The 16,977-nt window shown below is 41.7% G+C and overlaps 1 protein-coding gene across 2 annotated transcripts; it reads left to right on the top strand.

Annotated features, from left to right (window-relative positions):
- The first annotated feature begins 2,221 nt into the window (after positions 1-2,221).
- On the top strand, positions 2,222-16,906 carry sapcd2 (suppressor APC domain containing 2). 2 transcript variants are annotated; one of them, XM_085279687.1, is made up of 6 exons: positions 2,222-3,283; positions 6,436-6,569; positions 8,972-9,118; positions 13,066-13,167; positions 13,894-14,010; positions 14,112-16,906. In XM_085279687.1, exons 1-6 carry the CDS (start codon positions 2,476-2,478, stop codon positions 14,238-14,240), a joined length of 1,437 nt encoding a protein of 478 aa, XP_085135813.1. In that variant the 5' UTR covers positions 2,222-2,475; the 3' UTR covers positions 14,241-16,906. The 2 variants fall into 2 exon arrangements, with proteins under 2 accessions (XP_085135813.1, XP_085135812.1); XM_085279686.1 differs by having other exon boundaries at positions 2,223-3,283; positions 13,891-14,010.
- Positions 16,907-16,977: the final 71 nt, after the last annotated feature.

The raw sequence follows: 16,977 nt of genomic DNA, 5'->3' as shown, positions 1-16,977 counted from the left end.
ATGGTTCACATTGTTCAGGGCAGATGGCAGCTGAGAATGTCCCAGTTCTTGCATGGCCAGCATACTCACCAGACATGTCACCCATTGAGCATGTTCGGGATGTGCTTGACCGGCGTATACGACAGCGTGTACCAGTTCCCACGAATATCCAACAACCTCGCACAGCCATTGAAGTGGAGTGGACCAACATTCCACAGGCCACAATTGACAATCTGATAGACTCCATGCGACGATGTGTTGCACTGCATGAGGCAAATGGTGGTCACACCAGATACTGACCGGTTCTGGGTCCCCAGACCCCCAATAGCGCAAAAAACTGCACATTCCAGGGTGGCCTTTTGTTGTGGGCAGTCTGAGGTACACCTGTGCACTACTCATGATGTCAGATCAGCATCCTGATGTGGCACACCTGTGAGGTGGGATGGATTATCTCAATATGGCAGATGTGCCCACTACCACACATTTGGACTGATTTGTGACCACTGTTTGGGAGGGATGGTTATATTGTGTATCTGGAATGAATTTTAGGTCTCTACGTCCATCCCATGGGGAATGGGAGCAGTAACAAAGGTGTTGCGTTTATATTTTTGTTGAGTGTATTTGACTGTTTGGGTGGTTTGAAATCCTGAATGGCAAAAAAAATAAAAAATCCTTCAGCTAATGAACTGAAAAACTGAAGTTTTTCTATTCAGCTTGGATTGTTTTTTATCCAGATGTGGACAAACTGTAGTGAAAAATGTTGGGTTTTTTTTAAATGTAGATTTCCTTGTCTTTTAAATTAAATCTGGAAATTTTGTTATGGGAAGCTTTTACCAAATGAGAACCATGACTAAATTAAAACCTGCTTTGACACCAAAAGATTTTGAAACAGTTATCCACACCTTTATTACCTTTTGAGTGTATTACTGGAACTCCCTATAGGATTGCCCAATTCCACTCTCTCTCGCTCTGGTTTGCAGATAATTCAGAATATGGCTGTTTGTCAAGAACACAAAGGATCGTCTCACATAAAAAAAAAAAACCATTCTGATGATCCCCAGGCCTTTTGGGAAAATATTCTATAGAATGGAGATAAAAATAATAATAATAATAATAATTTTGGAAGATTTGTGTTGCATCACATCTGGCATAAAACTAAAACAGCATTTCATAAAACATAAAAAGAGCAATGCAGCAACATGGTGGTGGTAGTGTGATGGTCTGGGGCTGCATTGTTGCTTCAGGACCTAAACAAAGGCATATTTGATGAAAACATGAACTCTGTTCTCTACCAAACAAATTCTGAAATAGAATGACTGGTCATCACGGGACAATAATCTGAAAAGATACTAGCAAGTCCACCTCTGAATTAATAAAATAAATAAATAAAATAAAGGTTTTGTGGTGGCATAGTGAAAATTTGGACTTAAATCAAATTGACATACTTTAGCATGACCTTAAACAGACTGTTTATGCTCCAAAACTCTATAATTCTGCAAAGAAGTATGAGCCAATTTCCTCCACAGTGATGCAGAGACATGTTTCCAGATATTGCAAATGCTTGACTGCAGTTCTTGTTGCCAAGGTCGGCACAACCATTTATTAGGTTTAGGGGACACATATCAAGACTTTTAAATCATCATTTAAAAACAGCATTTGTATTTATTCTGGCTTTCTTTGTCTAATATCAAAAATATTGAATGATTAAAACATGTTAATGTGACAAATATGCAAAACAAAAATTAAGAAACCAGGAAGAGAGCAAATACTTTTATTGCAATACTTGACACTGCTGCCTGCAATGAATATCTAGACCATGCATGCAGGCACCAGAATGATGAGGAGATAACTTGAATACCTGCAACAAGCAACTTTCTACTGTCTTGTAGAATACTTGCCTTTATTTTTGCCTGCTAGACTTCTTTATGGAGCACAGAAGTATTTTTTATACACAGTCGGTATGTGTTAGTCAGTTTAATGCAGACAAAGAGATGTTAAACAAATGTTAATGTTAAACAAAGGGGTTCTGTATCGGATATGACGTGTGTAAGGTGAAAGTTTGCACGTCTTTTTTATTTAAAAACGCCCTGTATGTAATTATATCCAGGCTTTATGAATAACGTCTGCGCAGCTTTAGTAATAACAAAAGCACAACTCAAACTGGAGCCTACCTAAGGTCAGAGCCAATGAGCGCGGAGCTCGTGCACACCGCGGCCAATGGCTGGTCCCGGGATGCTCGCGCACAACCGTTTGAAGGGCGGTCCTGGGCAGAAAAAGGAAAGTATGGATCTCAGAGCGGCGGAGGTAGTTATTCCCGAAATATATGCAGCGGAGGCGTTTTGGGGGATAAAAGTTAATGAACATATATGTTTTCTTGCTCAGTAAGTAAGCGGGAATTTATTTTACACTCTGTATCTTCATCTTTGCGTTTACACGCAGTTAGGCAACCCGTGTAGTGTGTTTTTGACTGATTAGCTGGGGACTATCAATACCTTCATGGCTCTGATCGCGACTGACCAGAGCTGCAAGCTGAACGGGACTTCAGTGATTTACGGCAGAGCTGGTTCGAGGAAAGAGGTGTTTCGGGGACCCGCGGACGGCTTTAAAACTGCCAAAATGCAGCCCAAAGAAAGTGAGTATTCAACAGATGGTTTGCCCAAAGCCTTTCTGCACAGCCTGAGGACCCTCTTTGACATTTTGGATGACGGTGGTCGGGGCTACGTCCATATCTCAGAGATCGAGAGCCGCTGGCAGGGCGCAGACACTCGGGACCTGCCAGGCGGAGTGCTGGGCTGCCTCAGGAGGGTCACACCACCGCACGGCTGCCTCACTTTTGAGCGCTTTGTTGCCGGGCTCCGGTACTCCATGCTCAACCCGGAGAACAGCTCCAACTTTAAGGCCCAGGCGGCCGTGCACCCGCAGCAGGCTCCGAAGCAGCACCACAAACTCGCACCACTGTCCAAATGCAATGTCGGGACTCGGGTTGAGAACAAGGTCCGCCCGCTGGGGCCGAGTAACGTAACGAACACCCAGCAGCACCGGGCACCCCCTCAGCACAACCGGGCCAGGCCGGAGGAAGGGTCCGGGTACCCGGCGTGTGGACCGGCGCGGTACAGCGCGGGCCTCGATAGACCCGGGCGGAGTTTGGAGCGGATTCCCGTCGCTCCAGAGGGTGGGTGTTACCGCACCGACACGAGCCATGTTACCAACCCGAGCCATGTTACCAACCCGGCACAGCACCAGCAGAGCAGGGGCAGGTCCATTGAGTCGCTGGCATTGGAGTCTCCACAGCTCCAGAGACCAAGTAAGTGCCACTAGAAAACTGCAAGTGTGTGAGGGGGCAGCGAGTTCATGCAGGACTCATTATGTCATCATTTATAACAGCAACTCATAACTGCTCACTGAAAACAGATCCATATTTGCTCAGTTATGGATCTGTTTCTCATGCTCAGATGCAAAGACTCACAATATGCTGCTTTCATGTAATTATATGAAATTCCGCGACCTCTGAAATTTCTAGCCAGAGCGATGAATCTTTCAAAGTGTTAATAACTTACTAATAAATGCCAGACATAATTATCAAAGTCCAGTATGATGGCTTTAAATTAGTCTGACTGGCAGAGATTGATCTGAGGTCTGTAAAACAAAGACATTTCTGGCATTTCTTAACCAAAATTAACAATCATTTATTAATGTGCTCGCAGATATTTTGGGGGGCGCATTAACTAAATCGATTTTTATTGTTCCAAAACTAAAGCATCTAATCTGCATCTGAGAAGCTGCTAATTAAGAACACCAGGGCTCAGAAGTAATGACACTAAATTTCTGTGATGAGTCCTTACATTGCATGCATAACCTGAGCTGATATGTCCACTGCAGTCCTACGCTCTTCATTCCCCTATTATAATTTGACTGGGGCTACTGAACCGTGATGTCCACACAAGTGCACAATATCTTCAGAGTTTCTTGCAAGTCACTGTTTGTTATTCAGCTGGGGTTTTTCACATGTGAAAAAAGGGAACATTGAAGAGAGTCCAGTAACAGTCTCTGGGATTTTGATAGCACGTTATGGCATTATGTCATGGCTTAAACAGAGGGTCTGCTGCAGTCACGAGTGCTTAGTTGAATAATTGCCATCGTTAACCCTAAGATAGGTCAGAGATTATGTTAGAAACTACAGAGATTTAGAGTTTCATTCGAGTCTTCAGTATTTAGCTTTCTGGTCTTACACCACTACTGTGGTGAAGTTCTTAAATATATACATGCTGTCATATATGGAATGACAGTTCTTTTTTGCCCTTTCATATAGTCACATACACTCAGCTTGAGTCTGTTCGAGTTTGCATCATATCTGTACACTCAGGCCTGTGCGGAGCTACAATAAGAGTGACACTCTTGCCATCTCTCTGTTGAGTCCACAGGGCTTTAGTTGCATATACCATTTGAGAACAGTGTGAATTCTGATTTTCACTCATGCTCAGATGCAAAGACTCACATACGTCTATTCTGCTTTTTGTCTTTTGTGGCGCTGTGATTAAATGAAATCGAGGGAAACCCTTACATTTTAAACAGCATTGTTCTTCCAGCTTTGTGACCCCACCTCTGGGATGAACTGGAATTAGGTGCTGACTACGATCCGGATTCCAAAATCAGCAAAAGTTTGCATGCTGATATAATGGCGCATTAATGGCAGAAATGTTAAAGCATCAAAGCAAGAGTGTGCAGCTTATGTGTCCACACACTTTGGGGCATAATACAGACTGACCAGCAGTGTTCATGCTGTAATCTCTCACATGCAGCCAAACCCTGTTGGATTAGTCCAGATTACAGCACACAGGCCAGGACTTTCTGAATCACGGCAGCAGTGAAATCCTCCTCAACGCTGTGAACTTCATCACATATCCCAGACACTCACTCTGTCTTTCTCTGTCTCCTGGTTTAGTGAAAGCTGTGCACTCTAATCTAAAAATCTGATGATGATAAAATACCACAGAGTACCACTGAGATGTGGTACATATAGATTTTGAATAGTTTGGAGATAGTGCCCACTTAACGTGAACCTGCATGTACTTCAGCTGTGACAGCATGATCTTGGAAAGAGGAAAACATTCACTTAACTCCACATTCATAGGTATAGAGGCCAGGAGAAGAGTTAAAGTAGATGTGGGCAAAAGAATAAGGATGATTTTTAATTAGATTAGACTGATACCAGCGCTGCTGTCGAATCAGTTCACAGCTTTGATTCTTTATTGATTCGCTCACTGATTCCTGATTATTATTCATGTGGAAAAAAGCAGGCCTGTGCAGATTCAGTGTCAGTGATGCAAGAGTTTCATTAACTCTCTGTCTGAATGGAGTGTAGAAACAGTATTTTAAAAAAAAGGGCTTGACTGCCTCAAGTTTGACATCACTGTTTTGCAATTTGCTACTGTTAGACAAACATTCAAGCATTGGTGAAAGAATGTGATACACCTCAAGGGAAGAGATTGTGACGGATTAGACAATCTGGAACCAGTTTGCAACCTGAACCGCTTCTCTGTCACTGCAGAGAAACCTTGTTAGATCTATAGAGTAACTGGAAGCAGATCTACACCTGCTTGGACTGAAATCAAAGTCTGTCCCTTTTTTTTAAGAAATAATCCTAACCCGATGTCTTCTGTCAGTCCTTCCCTTGTTAAACATTAAAGTGCTGCACACTGCTGGCTTTAGAAGCACCAACAAGGCTCAGGAAACAGCTCAGATGCTTTACATCCCTATAAGCATTCACACAAGGGACAATGACCATATGCACACTTTAAAATAAAACAGAAAATAGAAATGCTGCCACATCAGTGCACATTTACAGAGTGCAGCTCCCTCCTGTGGTAAAAACTGGCAGCCCAAATACATCAGTTCAAGCATTTTCTTACTCTTTGTGAACTGTTAGAGTAACATGCATTCTCATATGCGACGTTTTTCATCTGAAAGTACTTTGGAAATCAGAGTATGACAAACAATTAAATAAATAAATTAAAAAAATCTTTTAAAATAACTGGAAAAAAGCAGCCAGTGTCCAAAGAAAACATTTGATTTGAAAGACCTTCAAATAGCCTGAAGAGATATTGCTCAAGACAACAAAAAATTACAAGAAAGTTTCCTAGAAAGAAATGAGGAGTGGCTCAAGAGGAACAGAGTGTTGGTGTGACAGAGGAGGATGCTGAGGATAGTGTGAGATGGAGGCAGATGATCCATTGTGGCGACCCTTAAAGCGAGCAGCCAAAAGAAGAATAATTATAGAAGTATGTCATAGTGCAGCAAAGAATAGGAGTATTTTTACTTTACTGTGCAAGATTGTCACTTTTTCAAATGTTTTTACAGCGCAGTGTATTGTGTTTTTAATCCACTGTCATCAGGAATAACCGAGTGCACGCCAGACTGCATTGCTATGCTGAAACTGTCTGTTTCACGTTTGTCTAGGTGTTGTGAAATCAGGTTTGCCGAGGTCTCAAAGTGAATCAGCTACAGGATTTACCGGCGGCTCAAGGCGACACGGGCGGAGCCGGGAAGAGCAGAGGAGGCATACCATTTCCAATGGAGTGGATTACGGAATGGTTGGTGAATGAAAAGCAGACAAACACATTCGTTTCAGGTTTTTATGAAGTTACCATGCAAACGGGAATAAACAGACCAGCTGGAAAATGTTACATGTTTAAGCCTGTTTGGAAAAGCAAAGATAAGTTAAGCAGTGACCCTTAAGCCATATACACGTTGTAGTTTAGCAGGCGGCCCTTTTCACTGTTTTATTTGTGCTGGAGTTTCATAGAGAGACTGAGGCCTGTGTGGAAACTTAATGAAAAACAGACAAATATCTATTTTGACAAGTTTAGAAAACATTTCCAGAGCAGGCTCTATTCTGCTTCACCTCCTATTGGCCCACACATTCCCCTCCCATCCCTCTGCCCCCCTGCCTCCCCCTCTGACTCCGCCCCTCCCACCCTCTGGTCCAGCGCTCGCTCTCCCTCTCTCCCCCTGCCTCAACGTTTTCCACTCTTTCCAGCTCACCTCTTCTCCCTCTTCCTTTTGCGTGTTTTTGTCAGCGTCTCCGTGTCTTTCTTTTTCCCCTGGCCTCTGTGTCTGGAGAAATTTACTGACCGGCTCCCCTCCTTCTTCCTCTATCCCAGCCCCTTTCCTCCTCCTCCCCTCACTCCCCTCTGTCCCTCCCACCCCAGGCCGGCTTGGCCCGCTGCTGCCCTGATGGTAGTGAGCCGAGTTGGGCCCAGGGGCCTAGTAGAAGTAGAGGACTCGCTTGGCAGGCCTGGCCCAGCTTTAACGGCTGTGTGGGTGGCCTACACTACCGTCTTCATCCCCCTCAGCAGTAGCCTCTACAGCAGCAAGGCCCTGCACTTTTTCCTCTGGGTGAGTAGGTTGAGAGGGATGGAGAAGGAGAGGGAGAGATAGCCTCTATCCTCTTTGACTATCTGTGAGATGGTTTTGTAAAGAAAAGGTTACACTGTTGAAGATTTTGTATTGGTATTTAATTGTGTCAGCGTCAGTAAAGATTTCCCAGTAGCTTTTTGATGTATGAGCTGAAATGGACAGTAGAAATTAACGATTTGTACTTATGAGGTTTTTCTTTGTGCCCAAAATTGTGAGAAAGTTACAAAGTAACAAAGATTTTTTTTGGTGGTTACAGTGTCTCCATTGTGAGGATTTGATACAGTTTGAGTGTAAGTTTGACTTTTTGGGTTATGATTTTTTTTAAAAAGTCTCTAAGAAGTCTGATTAATTAAAGAAAATGTAACTAAATGATGTGAGTTAGCTGATTGACAGCATGCCATTTTAAACCATTTCTTCACCAATGTATGCACTTCCTGCCTTAGTTTCTTTAATATTCAGGTATATTAAATATGTCAGGAAAGGAGACTTGCCAATTAATCAAATGATCAGAATAAGTCTTCATAAATATCCTTGTTTTTATCACTTTTAGCTTGAAAACACCTTGTGTTCTTTGAATCAGTTTGGTATCAAATCTGTGCTTTTGTGTGCATTCATGACAGCACGGAAGCACAAGTCTTCCATAACCCTTTAAGCTTTTTGCTGTTCTACTTCTTCTGTGAGTATTTTCTCTTTTTTGCACCCTTTGGGAGATTTGATACTGGTGCTTCATTCTAAACATGGACTCCCCCCTCCGACCATTTCATTATCAGAGGCCCCCTCCTCTCCTCTTCATTTGTGAACACTCTCACTTTAGTGTGAGTGAGAGTGAGTTTTGGTGAAGGATTTTAGTGTGTTGTCAGGCAGTGTTTCCCGCATGTTTACTGGTGTATGAGCGATGATCTGTGGAATGTAGGGAGCTGTGCAGGGTTGGCTGGATGGATGGAGCCATGGGTGGATAGATAGACATAGATGACACACCAGGTGGCTGAATGCCAACAGTGAGGCCTTGACTGTGGCTGCTTGCTGCATGGACAGCCTGGTCAGCACAACTCATTGCAGCCTTGCTGGGCTGCAAACACACACACACACAAACATGCTTTTTCTCTCACACATCTCTTCCTCTCTGTCTCTCTTTCACAAACACTGGGGTGGCCATAGCTGAAGTGCTGTTTACCCCATTCTTAGGTTGCTGTGCGGTTGCCATAGGGCTGGGGGTGATTGCTCCTCTAAACATTGTTCATGATGGGAGAGAGTCCCACACAATTGGTGTGGCGCCATTGTCTCAGCCAGCACAAAAGAGCGTGCTGCGGATGCCCTTGTGAAAGGACTGGAGTTTGTCTACCATGCAGAGTGCTGGCAAAAAAATAAAAATAAATCAGTGATTAGATTTCATCTTGATTCGAAAGCGCACTTAGTGATGTCACGAAACTTAAATGTTTTCATTCATTAGAGTCTCAGTGGGGAATCTATCCAGAAATTAACTTCAGGCGAGTTTGGTTTAGGTTCTTAACCAAGCTTTTCTCTTCCTCTTTCTTTTCACTCTCCTACATCTGCTTTTCAATTTCAACTCACGCAGTTGAAGCAAATGAAAGAGCTGGAGCAGGAGAAGGATTCCCTGCTGGCGGGCCTGGAAGTGGTGGAGCGGGCCCGAGAATGGTACCAGGACCAAATCCACAATGTCACAGAGAGACAGCGGCACATCGGCCAAAGCTCACACTGTGCGGTCAGTTCAAACACTACTGTGAAACAGCTACAAAGTGTGATATGCATTTAAAATAAAACTTATAGACCATGTTGCATCACAAGACGGTGCTTCTGAAATATCTAGAATAAGGACTACCGTAATTGTCGGGCTATAAGCCGCAACTTTTTGCACAAGCTTTGAACCCTGCGGCTTTTAGTCAGGTGCGGCTTTTCTATGGATTGTCCGTGATTTTTGTCATATCGTAAGACGATTTGTTTTGTGTGTTCCGCTGTTGTACGGCACTACGTTGCCTGGCGGAAGGATCGGGGTTCAAGAGTGGTATGTTAGTCACATGTCCGTCTGCCAGGCAACGTAGTGCCGTACGAAGTAGCGCGAAAAACAAACTTCAAAGTAGCGGTACGCGTTCAGCGGGAGTCGTGGATGATGAGCGGCGATAAACTTGCAAGTTATGCCCAACTCCACCGGTGGATTCTGACAGCGTGGAAAAGTGTGAAAACATCCACGATCACCAACGGATTTTGAAGGGCTGGACTGCTGCATGATGGAGAGGAGGACACCGCCACGGCCCTTCTGAGGGTGTTCGACTCTGACACTGACAATGAGGATTTCTTTGGTTTTGAAAGTGACAACGAAGGAGAGAAGAAGAGTGGATGACGAAGCCTTCCTGAGCCTGTTTGTATCCGACACTGGAGAAGAGGACTTTGGTGGTTTTAGTGCGCAGGAAGAAGAGAAAGATGGTGAATGACTGACTTTTCTTCTTGTTAAAGCTGTGTCACTGCACCTGAGCCTAAAAGGTAGTCCGAATCTATTTTTCTGGTGTGCTGTAGGCTACTGTTATGTACTACATGTGCAAATATGTACCCATAACTTGTTTTTCAAAATATTAATAAAAGTGATGTCTCCAAACAGCCATCTCTTTCCTGACAATTCCCTTTGTGCATATTCTCTTACATATGATAAGTCAACATTGAAACACCTGCGGCTTTTGGTCAGGTGCGGCTAATGTATGTACAAAACAGGATTTTCCCCTGATTTTAGCTTGTGCGGCTAATATTTAGGTGCGCTTTGTAGTCCGGGAAATACGGTAATTGTTTAAAACAATTATAAATTGTTAGTCTGTGAAATGAATGAAAACACTAAGAATGAGGCTGCGACTGTCTCAGTAATTTGTTGTGATATTGCATTCAGTGTGAACTGGAGGTTGCACCGTTTGAGTGCTCTTCGTGAAAATTGAAGTAGGCAATATGTTTTGTTTTATTTTATTTTTTTTAAATTAACACAAGTTGCCCAACAGGGATCTACGACCGTGCACTATTTCAGGCTTTAGAAAATCTAGTTAATTATGGGCGACTTTAGGGAATCACATTTCTTAAAAGATCAGCTGAATATTATGAAGCATTAGAAAAAGTACAAAAGGCTGTATTCTATCATTGTAAAGTCTTTACCTTTCAATATAAAGCACCTTAAGGCAACTCCTGTGATTTCATGATATGAATAAAAATGTGAATATAAATAATAGACATGGTGATGGAGCTGATTAAAGAGAAGACTTTCATGTCAGAAAGTTGGGTTTGAAATGTTGTATTTATTTGTTTTTTTAATTGAAGGGCTTATAGTAATCTGCAGGATGATGGTGGAGTCTTTATTTTCTTATTTCTGCCTACTGCAGCTTTGATATGATTTGACTTTGCTTCAAATCAGTTATTAATTAATCAACTTTGCTCACCTCGTGTCACAGAAGTATGACATTTTTTCAGTCATTTATATAGACTGTATATAAAAGATGGATGTGGCTAACATCTGATCCTTTTTTGAAGTCACTAATTTAGTAGTGCATTGTTAGTCACAGAGTAAAAGAAAGTGCTTACCAAGGTTATTATCGTTAACGAAAACTAACGAAATAACGAAAACTAGAAGTGAAAAAACATTTTCGTTAACGGAAATAAAAATAAAAACAAAAAAAGGAAAACTAACTAAAACTGTAATGAGTGTTCACAAAACTAACTAAAATTAACTGAATTTATAGCAAAAATGTGTTTAGTTTTCATTGATGTGTGCGTGTCATACAATAGTCAAGGGTGAAAATGAAGTTTAGTGTCCAGATTTTTTTCTTGCTGTGTCTCATTATGCCAGCAGGTGGCAGTACGTTAGTCGAGTCGTCTGTGTTGCTGCTCCGTCCACGCGCAGAATCATGTCAGGAAAAGTCGGGAGAAAGCGCCAGAGTCCAATTTGGGATTACTTTGAATATGACTGTGTTTTGGATAAAGCAACTGTCTTGTAGTGGAAAGAGACAAATTATGAGGGACATTTCTAAAGGGGAAAAAAATCCCACAAACCTTAAAGTGCACTTGAAAAGCTCACACAAGAAGGTTAACCTAGCTTACCTTGAGAAGGTAAGGGAGCGCACTCAAACCTCATCCCCAGAAAACAGAAGCTAACCCCAGGCAGGCAGCGTGATGCATCCCGAGACAACAGGACGGGGATATCTACATAACTGTGTGAGTCAATTGCCTTCAAAAGGTTTATCAATTCACTTGAACCAAAATTACGAACACCCGGTGCTGCAAGAGTTAAGTCTCATTGGGGCCAAGATATAAATTTTATATTTGCCTGGTATCAATGGTTGTTCATCTGCCTTTATTTATTTATTTATTTAAAGAACCCATAGGTGGGAATGTGAGTTGTCTGTCTCTGCGTGTTAGCCCTGCGACAGACAGGCGACCTGTCCAGAGTGCAGGGTATGGTAGCTGGAATAGCAACATACCCAAGGATAAGCAGAAGAGCATGACTGATATGATGAAACTGGGATTTTGTTGCACTTAATTATTGCAAACACAACTAAAACTATAACTGAAACTAATCAAAACTAAACTGAAACTAAGGATTTTCAAAAAAATAAAAACTAAACTAAACTAGCAAACAATTGGTAAAAACTAATTAAAACTGATATAAAATTGAAAATCTGAAGTCAAAACTAAATAAAAATAAAAACTAATGAAAATTGCAAAACTATTAAAACCCTGGTGCTTACTGAGCAAATAAATCAAAGTCACTTTCACAGTGGTAGGCTGTAATGGTACTGGAGGTGGGGTGAGGGGTCATTTAAAAGTTTTTTTTAAAAAATATAATAATAATAACAACAACAACAACAACAACAACAACAACAACAACAATAATATGAATAATAAAATATATAAGATTATATAAGAATTTAAGATTTAAAAAAATATATAAATACAAAGGAATTCATAATGTTAAAAATGGCAACTTAAAAAAAACTAGTAGCACAAGCTGATATATACATATATACATTTTTCCCCCATTATGTTTTTCTTTTGAAATCCTGGGGGGAAAAAAACGTTAGTATCTAAAAGTGATTTTTCATTTTTCTGACCAATTTTTGATCTTAAACTTGTCTTATCTTTTGTTATTAGCTTGAAAGAAATTTAAATGGGAAAGTAAGGCTGTTGATGGAAAATCATCAGGATTAATGAATGAGGACACATAGGAAATGCTTTATTTTCCACAGAGTCTCAGTTTTAAGGTTGGGCTGATTAAGCAGTGTGAAGTTTGGGAATGGCTGCTACATACAAAAAGAAGTGACCCCCTGCTGGCCATTAGAAAGAATGCAGGTTTAAGGCACTACTTCCATCTTTTATATACAACTTTCTGCTATAGCCTTTCCAGTCACTGCTTGTAAATGTGAGCGAGAAATGCAGGAAACTGATAATTTAAGGGCAGGAGAAGAGTAATTCAGTTACCTCAGACAAAATAAAAATATGTAACAAGGCTTGGTTTATGTGTCTGCAACTGTTTTTCAAGCACTTTTACCTGATTGGACACAATTTTTGACCTGAGCTTACAAATGCTTTGTCAAGTCACCATCCCAGCTTGCCATGGGATCTTTCTTTCTCTTGATGCTTGAATGTCATCCTGATCGTTTTTTCATGCTCTCTCGTTTGCAGGATTTTTTCACAGAAGCCAATCAGAGTCGCATGAATGCTCTCATTCCCAAATTACAAGAAGCCAACCGCTGCCTTAATGAGCTTATTTCCTGCACGGGAATGGTGAGTTTATCTTTTGTTTTTCTTTGTTTTAGGATTTAAGCAGAGTCAGGCATTGCTAATGATTTGGGATTTATTAGTGTAATCTAATTACAACCCCTAAGTTTGGATTTAAACTTTTCTCGACCTTTTCAAAATGTCCAATAGCCAGAACATGCTTAGCACGCCCAGCTCCTGAGGAACTCTTTATGTGGGGTTTCAATATTGTCTTTCTCTGTTGTCTGTAGATAAAGTGCAATCTCAGCTTGTGTAAATTGTGTAATGTTGTAATGTATGTGTTTGTAATAAGCCAACCACAACCCTACCAGGCCTGAATATTTGCTACTCTAATGAAAGACTTGGGGTTAAGAATCAGCATTTTTTAGAATAAAATCCCCGAGAGTCACAAAACCTGAGAAACAGTATGCTTATAATCATTTAGCTGTAATAAAGCACGTGGGTCTCGGCATTATCAGAGTTTTATTAAATGACATCAAATGAAAGAAATTAAATAAAAATAAGTGGAATGTATTTAAAACCTAATTTTGTCCTACTCAGAGTATCTCTTTTCTTTTTGTTACCTGGAAATGTTGAATGCAGTAAATATTTCTCAAAATAATAATAAATAGCCTGAAGCAGGCAAAGCAGTTAAAGGGAAGCCAGGTTAATGTTCAACATGTTAATTTTGTTACTCTGTGACACACTGTGGCAGAGCTGAAGTGTAACAGGTTCCTGTTCGTTTCTTAGCAGCCATTTCCTTCCAGCGGCGCTCAGACAGCAGCTCTCTCAGCTAACGCCCAGCCTCCTGCTCCAGCTCCTCCACAAGCCATTCAGAGACTGAAGGACCAGAACCGCCTCCTCACGCAGGTTTTATATATTTAATCTGTCACCAATAACCAACCAAACATACTGTTTGTTTGTTTTTTTTAAGCCTGCACACTTATTTTCTCTTCTACCTTTTCTTTAAGGAGGTGACGGAGAAAAGCGAGCGGATCACCCAGCTGGAGCAGGAGAAGTCTGCTTTGATAAAGCAGCTTTTTGAGGCCCGAGCCCGCAGTGCACAAGACACAAGCACCTTGGATTCCACCTTTATCTGAAAAAAAAAGAAATAAAAAAGAAACTCCACCCAACACCAAACGTCAGCTAGGAGACAACACGATGATGTCATATCAGCACGCCGGTAATCTGAAACTGACTCCTGTTTACCCAGCTGCCCGTTCAGGACAGTGATGCACATTTAGCCATAAATGCGAGCACTCCAACCCAAATCAAACCACGCACTGCTGCTAGATGCAAGCGCTCCTGATCCTAACCCTGATCTTGTCTAAATCCGTTTACTTCTCGTTGTACGAGTACTGCAGTAACACTCCTGGTAGGGTTAGAAACTTGAGGCTCATGGTCCCATCACTCCATTTCTTGCAGGATTAGAGGATCTCTACTGCACAACAAACAAATAACGAGAACGTTTACATTCACCGGGAGTCCACCATCGCTCCTTAAGTAGCGGTTTGAGAAGCTATTGGACAGTGGAAGTGGCAGGGAGGAGACATTTCTCTTGGAATAAAACGCCATACTCTTAAACAAGGAAAACAAATCATTAGCTGGATACACTTGCTGTGACCTACATACATTTTTTTTTTTAAGTTTGGTACTTTTATTTCAATCTGTATAAGAAACACTGTGTCCCCGACTTTCAGTATTTCTCCCCTTTGATGTAAATGAATCCTTAATAGCACGTTTCCCTGATTTCAAAAGCTGACAGAGATGAATTAATGAAAGAGCGGTTTGTATTTCATAGTAGCATGTTAAATGTTCCTCAATTTTTGAATGTTATTATCTTTTTTTAAAGACTGGAGAAAAAAAATATGGAAGGATAGCCTACTATCCAATGAGAGGCAGAGGTGGATTAGGGAAATTTGGAAGTTTGCATGTGGAAGAAAGCTGCGGAGCATGAACGTAGTAGATGGTGAATGTTTCGGAAAAGCTGCTGCCAGAAAAAAACCCAGTAATACAGATAAACAAAAGAAGCACTGATCACTTCGATACAATGGAGTGTTCTGTTGGGAAATATTATTCCCTAGAATTTGCGCTGGTGTTGCTTTGACTTATAACATTTGCTTAAACACTCCTGATGGTCAAACTGATAGCAGCAGCCTGCCACCCTGCGAACGCAGCTGAAGAGAATGGCAGACATCTGGCTTCCAGCCTCGCTGATGCAGGACAAGCTAGGGCTGTGCGATATGACCAAAATCTCATATCCCAATATAAGAATTCTATCGTCCGATAACGATATAAATCACAAAAATGTAACATTTTCTGTAAATTCTGTGAATCTCGGGCGGCTCGACTTGCGGGAAGTGTTTCCAGCTGCGCGTCATGTAGCTGGAGTCGAGTGTTTTAACCGATGCATGAAACTATACATTTTTAGACATAAGTTGTAAAGGCCGCCGTTTTCTTTGTGAGTATTTATTACACGGCGTGCTGCGGGGAAAAGCCTGTTCTAACGTTTGAGTCTACGGTTTAGTTTTTAGCACCTGGCGGCTCTTTTTTATTTCTCATCCGTAAATAATCTGCTCTTTCACGTGATTCAGTTTATTTTGAAAAGTCTCAACAGGATATTGAGCTTTATTGTGAAAGGTTTATGTGGAACATAAACAAGCGGACACGCGATGCTGTTACCGTCGTTGTTGTTAACCACAACGCATAAAAACAGGCGCTTGTCCGTCCGTAGTGTGGTTATATTACATATAAGATAAAGAGAGAACTTTAAGAAATTAATATAGCCACAACAGTGACCATCAAAATGATGAAAAAATATTGCCGTAAAGTTTATTTTGCGACACCACGAAACAAACGATAGCGTAAAATGAAACGATAGATGTTTTTATATCGTCATCCGATATATATGGTAAATGGTAAATGGCCTGTATTTATATAGCGCTTTACTAGTCCCTAAGGACCCCAAAGCGCTTTACATGTCCAGTCATCCACCCATTCACACACACATTCACACACTGGTGATGGCAAGCTACATTGTAGCCACAGCCACCCTGGGGCGCACTGACAGAGGCGAGGCTGCCGGACACTGGCGCCACCGGGCCCTCTGACCACCACCAGTAGGCAACGGGTGAAGTGTCTTGCCCAAGGACACAACGACCGAGACTGTCCAAGCCGGGGCTCGAACCGGCAACCTTCCGATTACAAGGCGAACGCCCAACTCTTGAGCCACGATCGCCCCGTATCGTTATATCGAACAGCCCTAGGACAACTTGATCCACAGAGGCTCAAACGATCTGGTGCCAGACACCACAGGACACCCCTGGAGGACCTGCCTCGATGACCTGAGGGATCAGATTTTAGGATTTAGAAGCCAGGAGGGGGAACTATACTAAATCACTCTATTCTCTGAAAAGATTTCACTTTGAATCTTAGAGATTAAAACGCTAGCACAGATGTGAAAACCCTGTTTTGTCCTGTTATGTTTCCCCTTTTACCAGCAGTCTGCAAGTTTACAGGAGTACTGTTTAGTTTGTGGGTGGAAATAGAAATAATTAAACACATTATGGTTTAATAGCAACTGTATGGTACTGCTGGGATGTCTGCGTATAACAGTTTCTGTGCCGTGTGGGTGTCCAGCCCCAACTTGTTTGATTGTATGTTTCTTGCTGCTCAAACTGCATGATGTGTGAAACTCTTTTTCCTTCTGCTTTCTATTGAGAGGACTTCAGGTTAAATGTCAGAAATAAACATGACAGCGATGACACTGGTTCTGTGGTTCTTCGAGATGCATTTTCCCACAAGCTTTGCTGACGCTAAACACTTAAATTAAAGAAT

Source organism: Mchenga conophoros, linkage group LG7 (genome assembly GCF_057382185.1).
Source record: "Mchenga conophoros isolate Kocher_MC1m ecotype Shallow Benthic linkage group LG7, M_conophoros_male_GT1.1, whole genome shotgun sequence".
In the NCBI taxonomy this organism is placed as follows: Eukaryota; Metazoa; Chordata; class Actinopteri; order Cichliformes; family Cichlidae; genus Mchenga; species Mchenga conophoros.
Note: the sequence above shows the minus strand (reverse complement) of the source record. Positions and strands in the feature narration are given on the sequence as shown.

Coding starts and splice junctions, on each gene's coding strand:
- sapcd2 (XM_085279686.1), top strand. CDS start 2,476: ATGGCTCTGATCGCGACTGACCAGAGCTGCAAGCTGAACGGGACTTCA. Junction 3,284..6,435: donor TCCACAGCTCCAGAGACCAA/GTAAGTGCCACT, acceptor ACGTTTGTCTAG/GTGTTGTGAAATCAGGTTTG. Junction 9,119..13,065: donor GCCAAAGCTCACACTGTGCG/GTCAGTTCAAAC, acceptor TCTCGTTTGCAG/GATTTTTTCACAGAAGCCAA.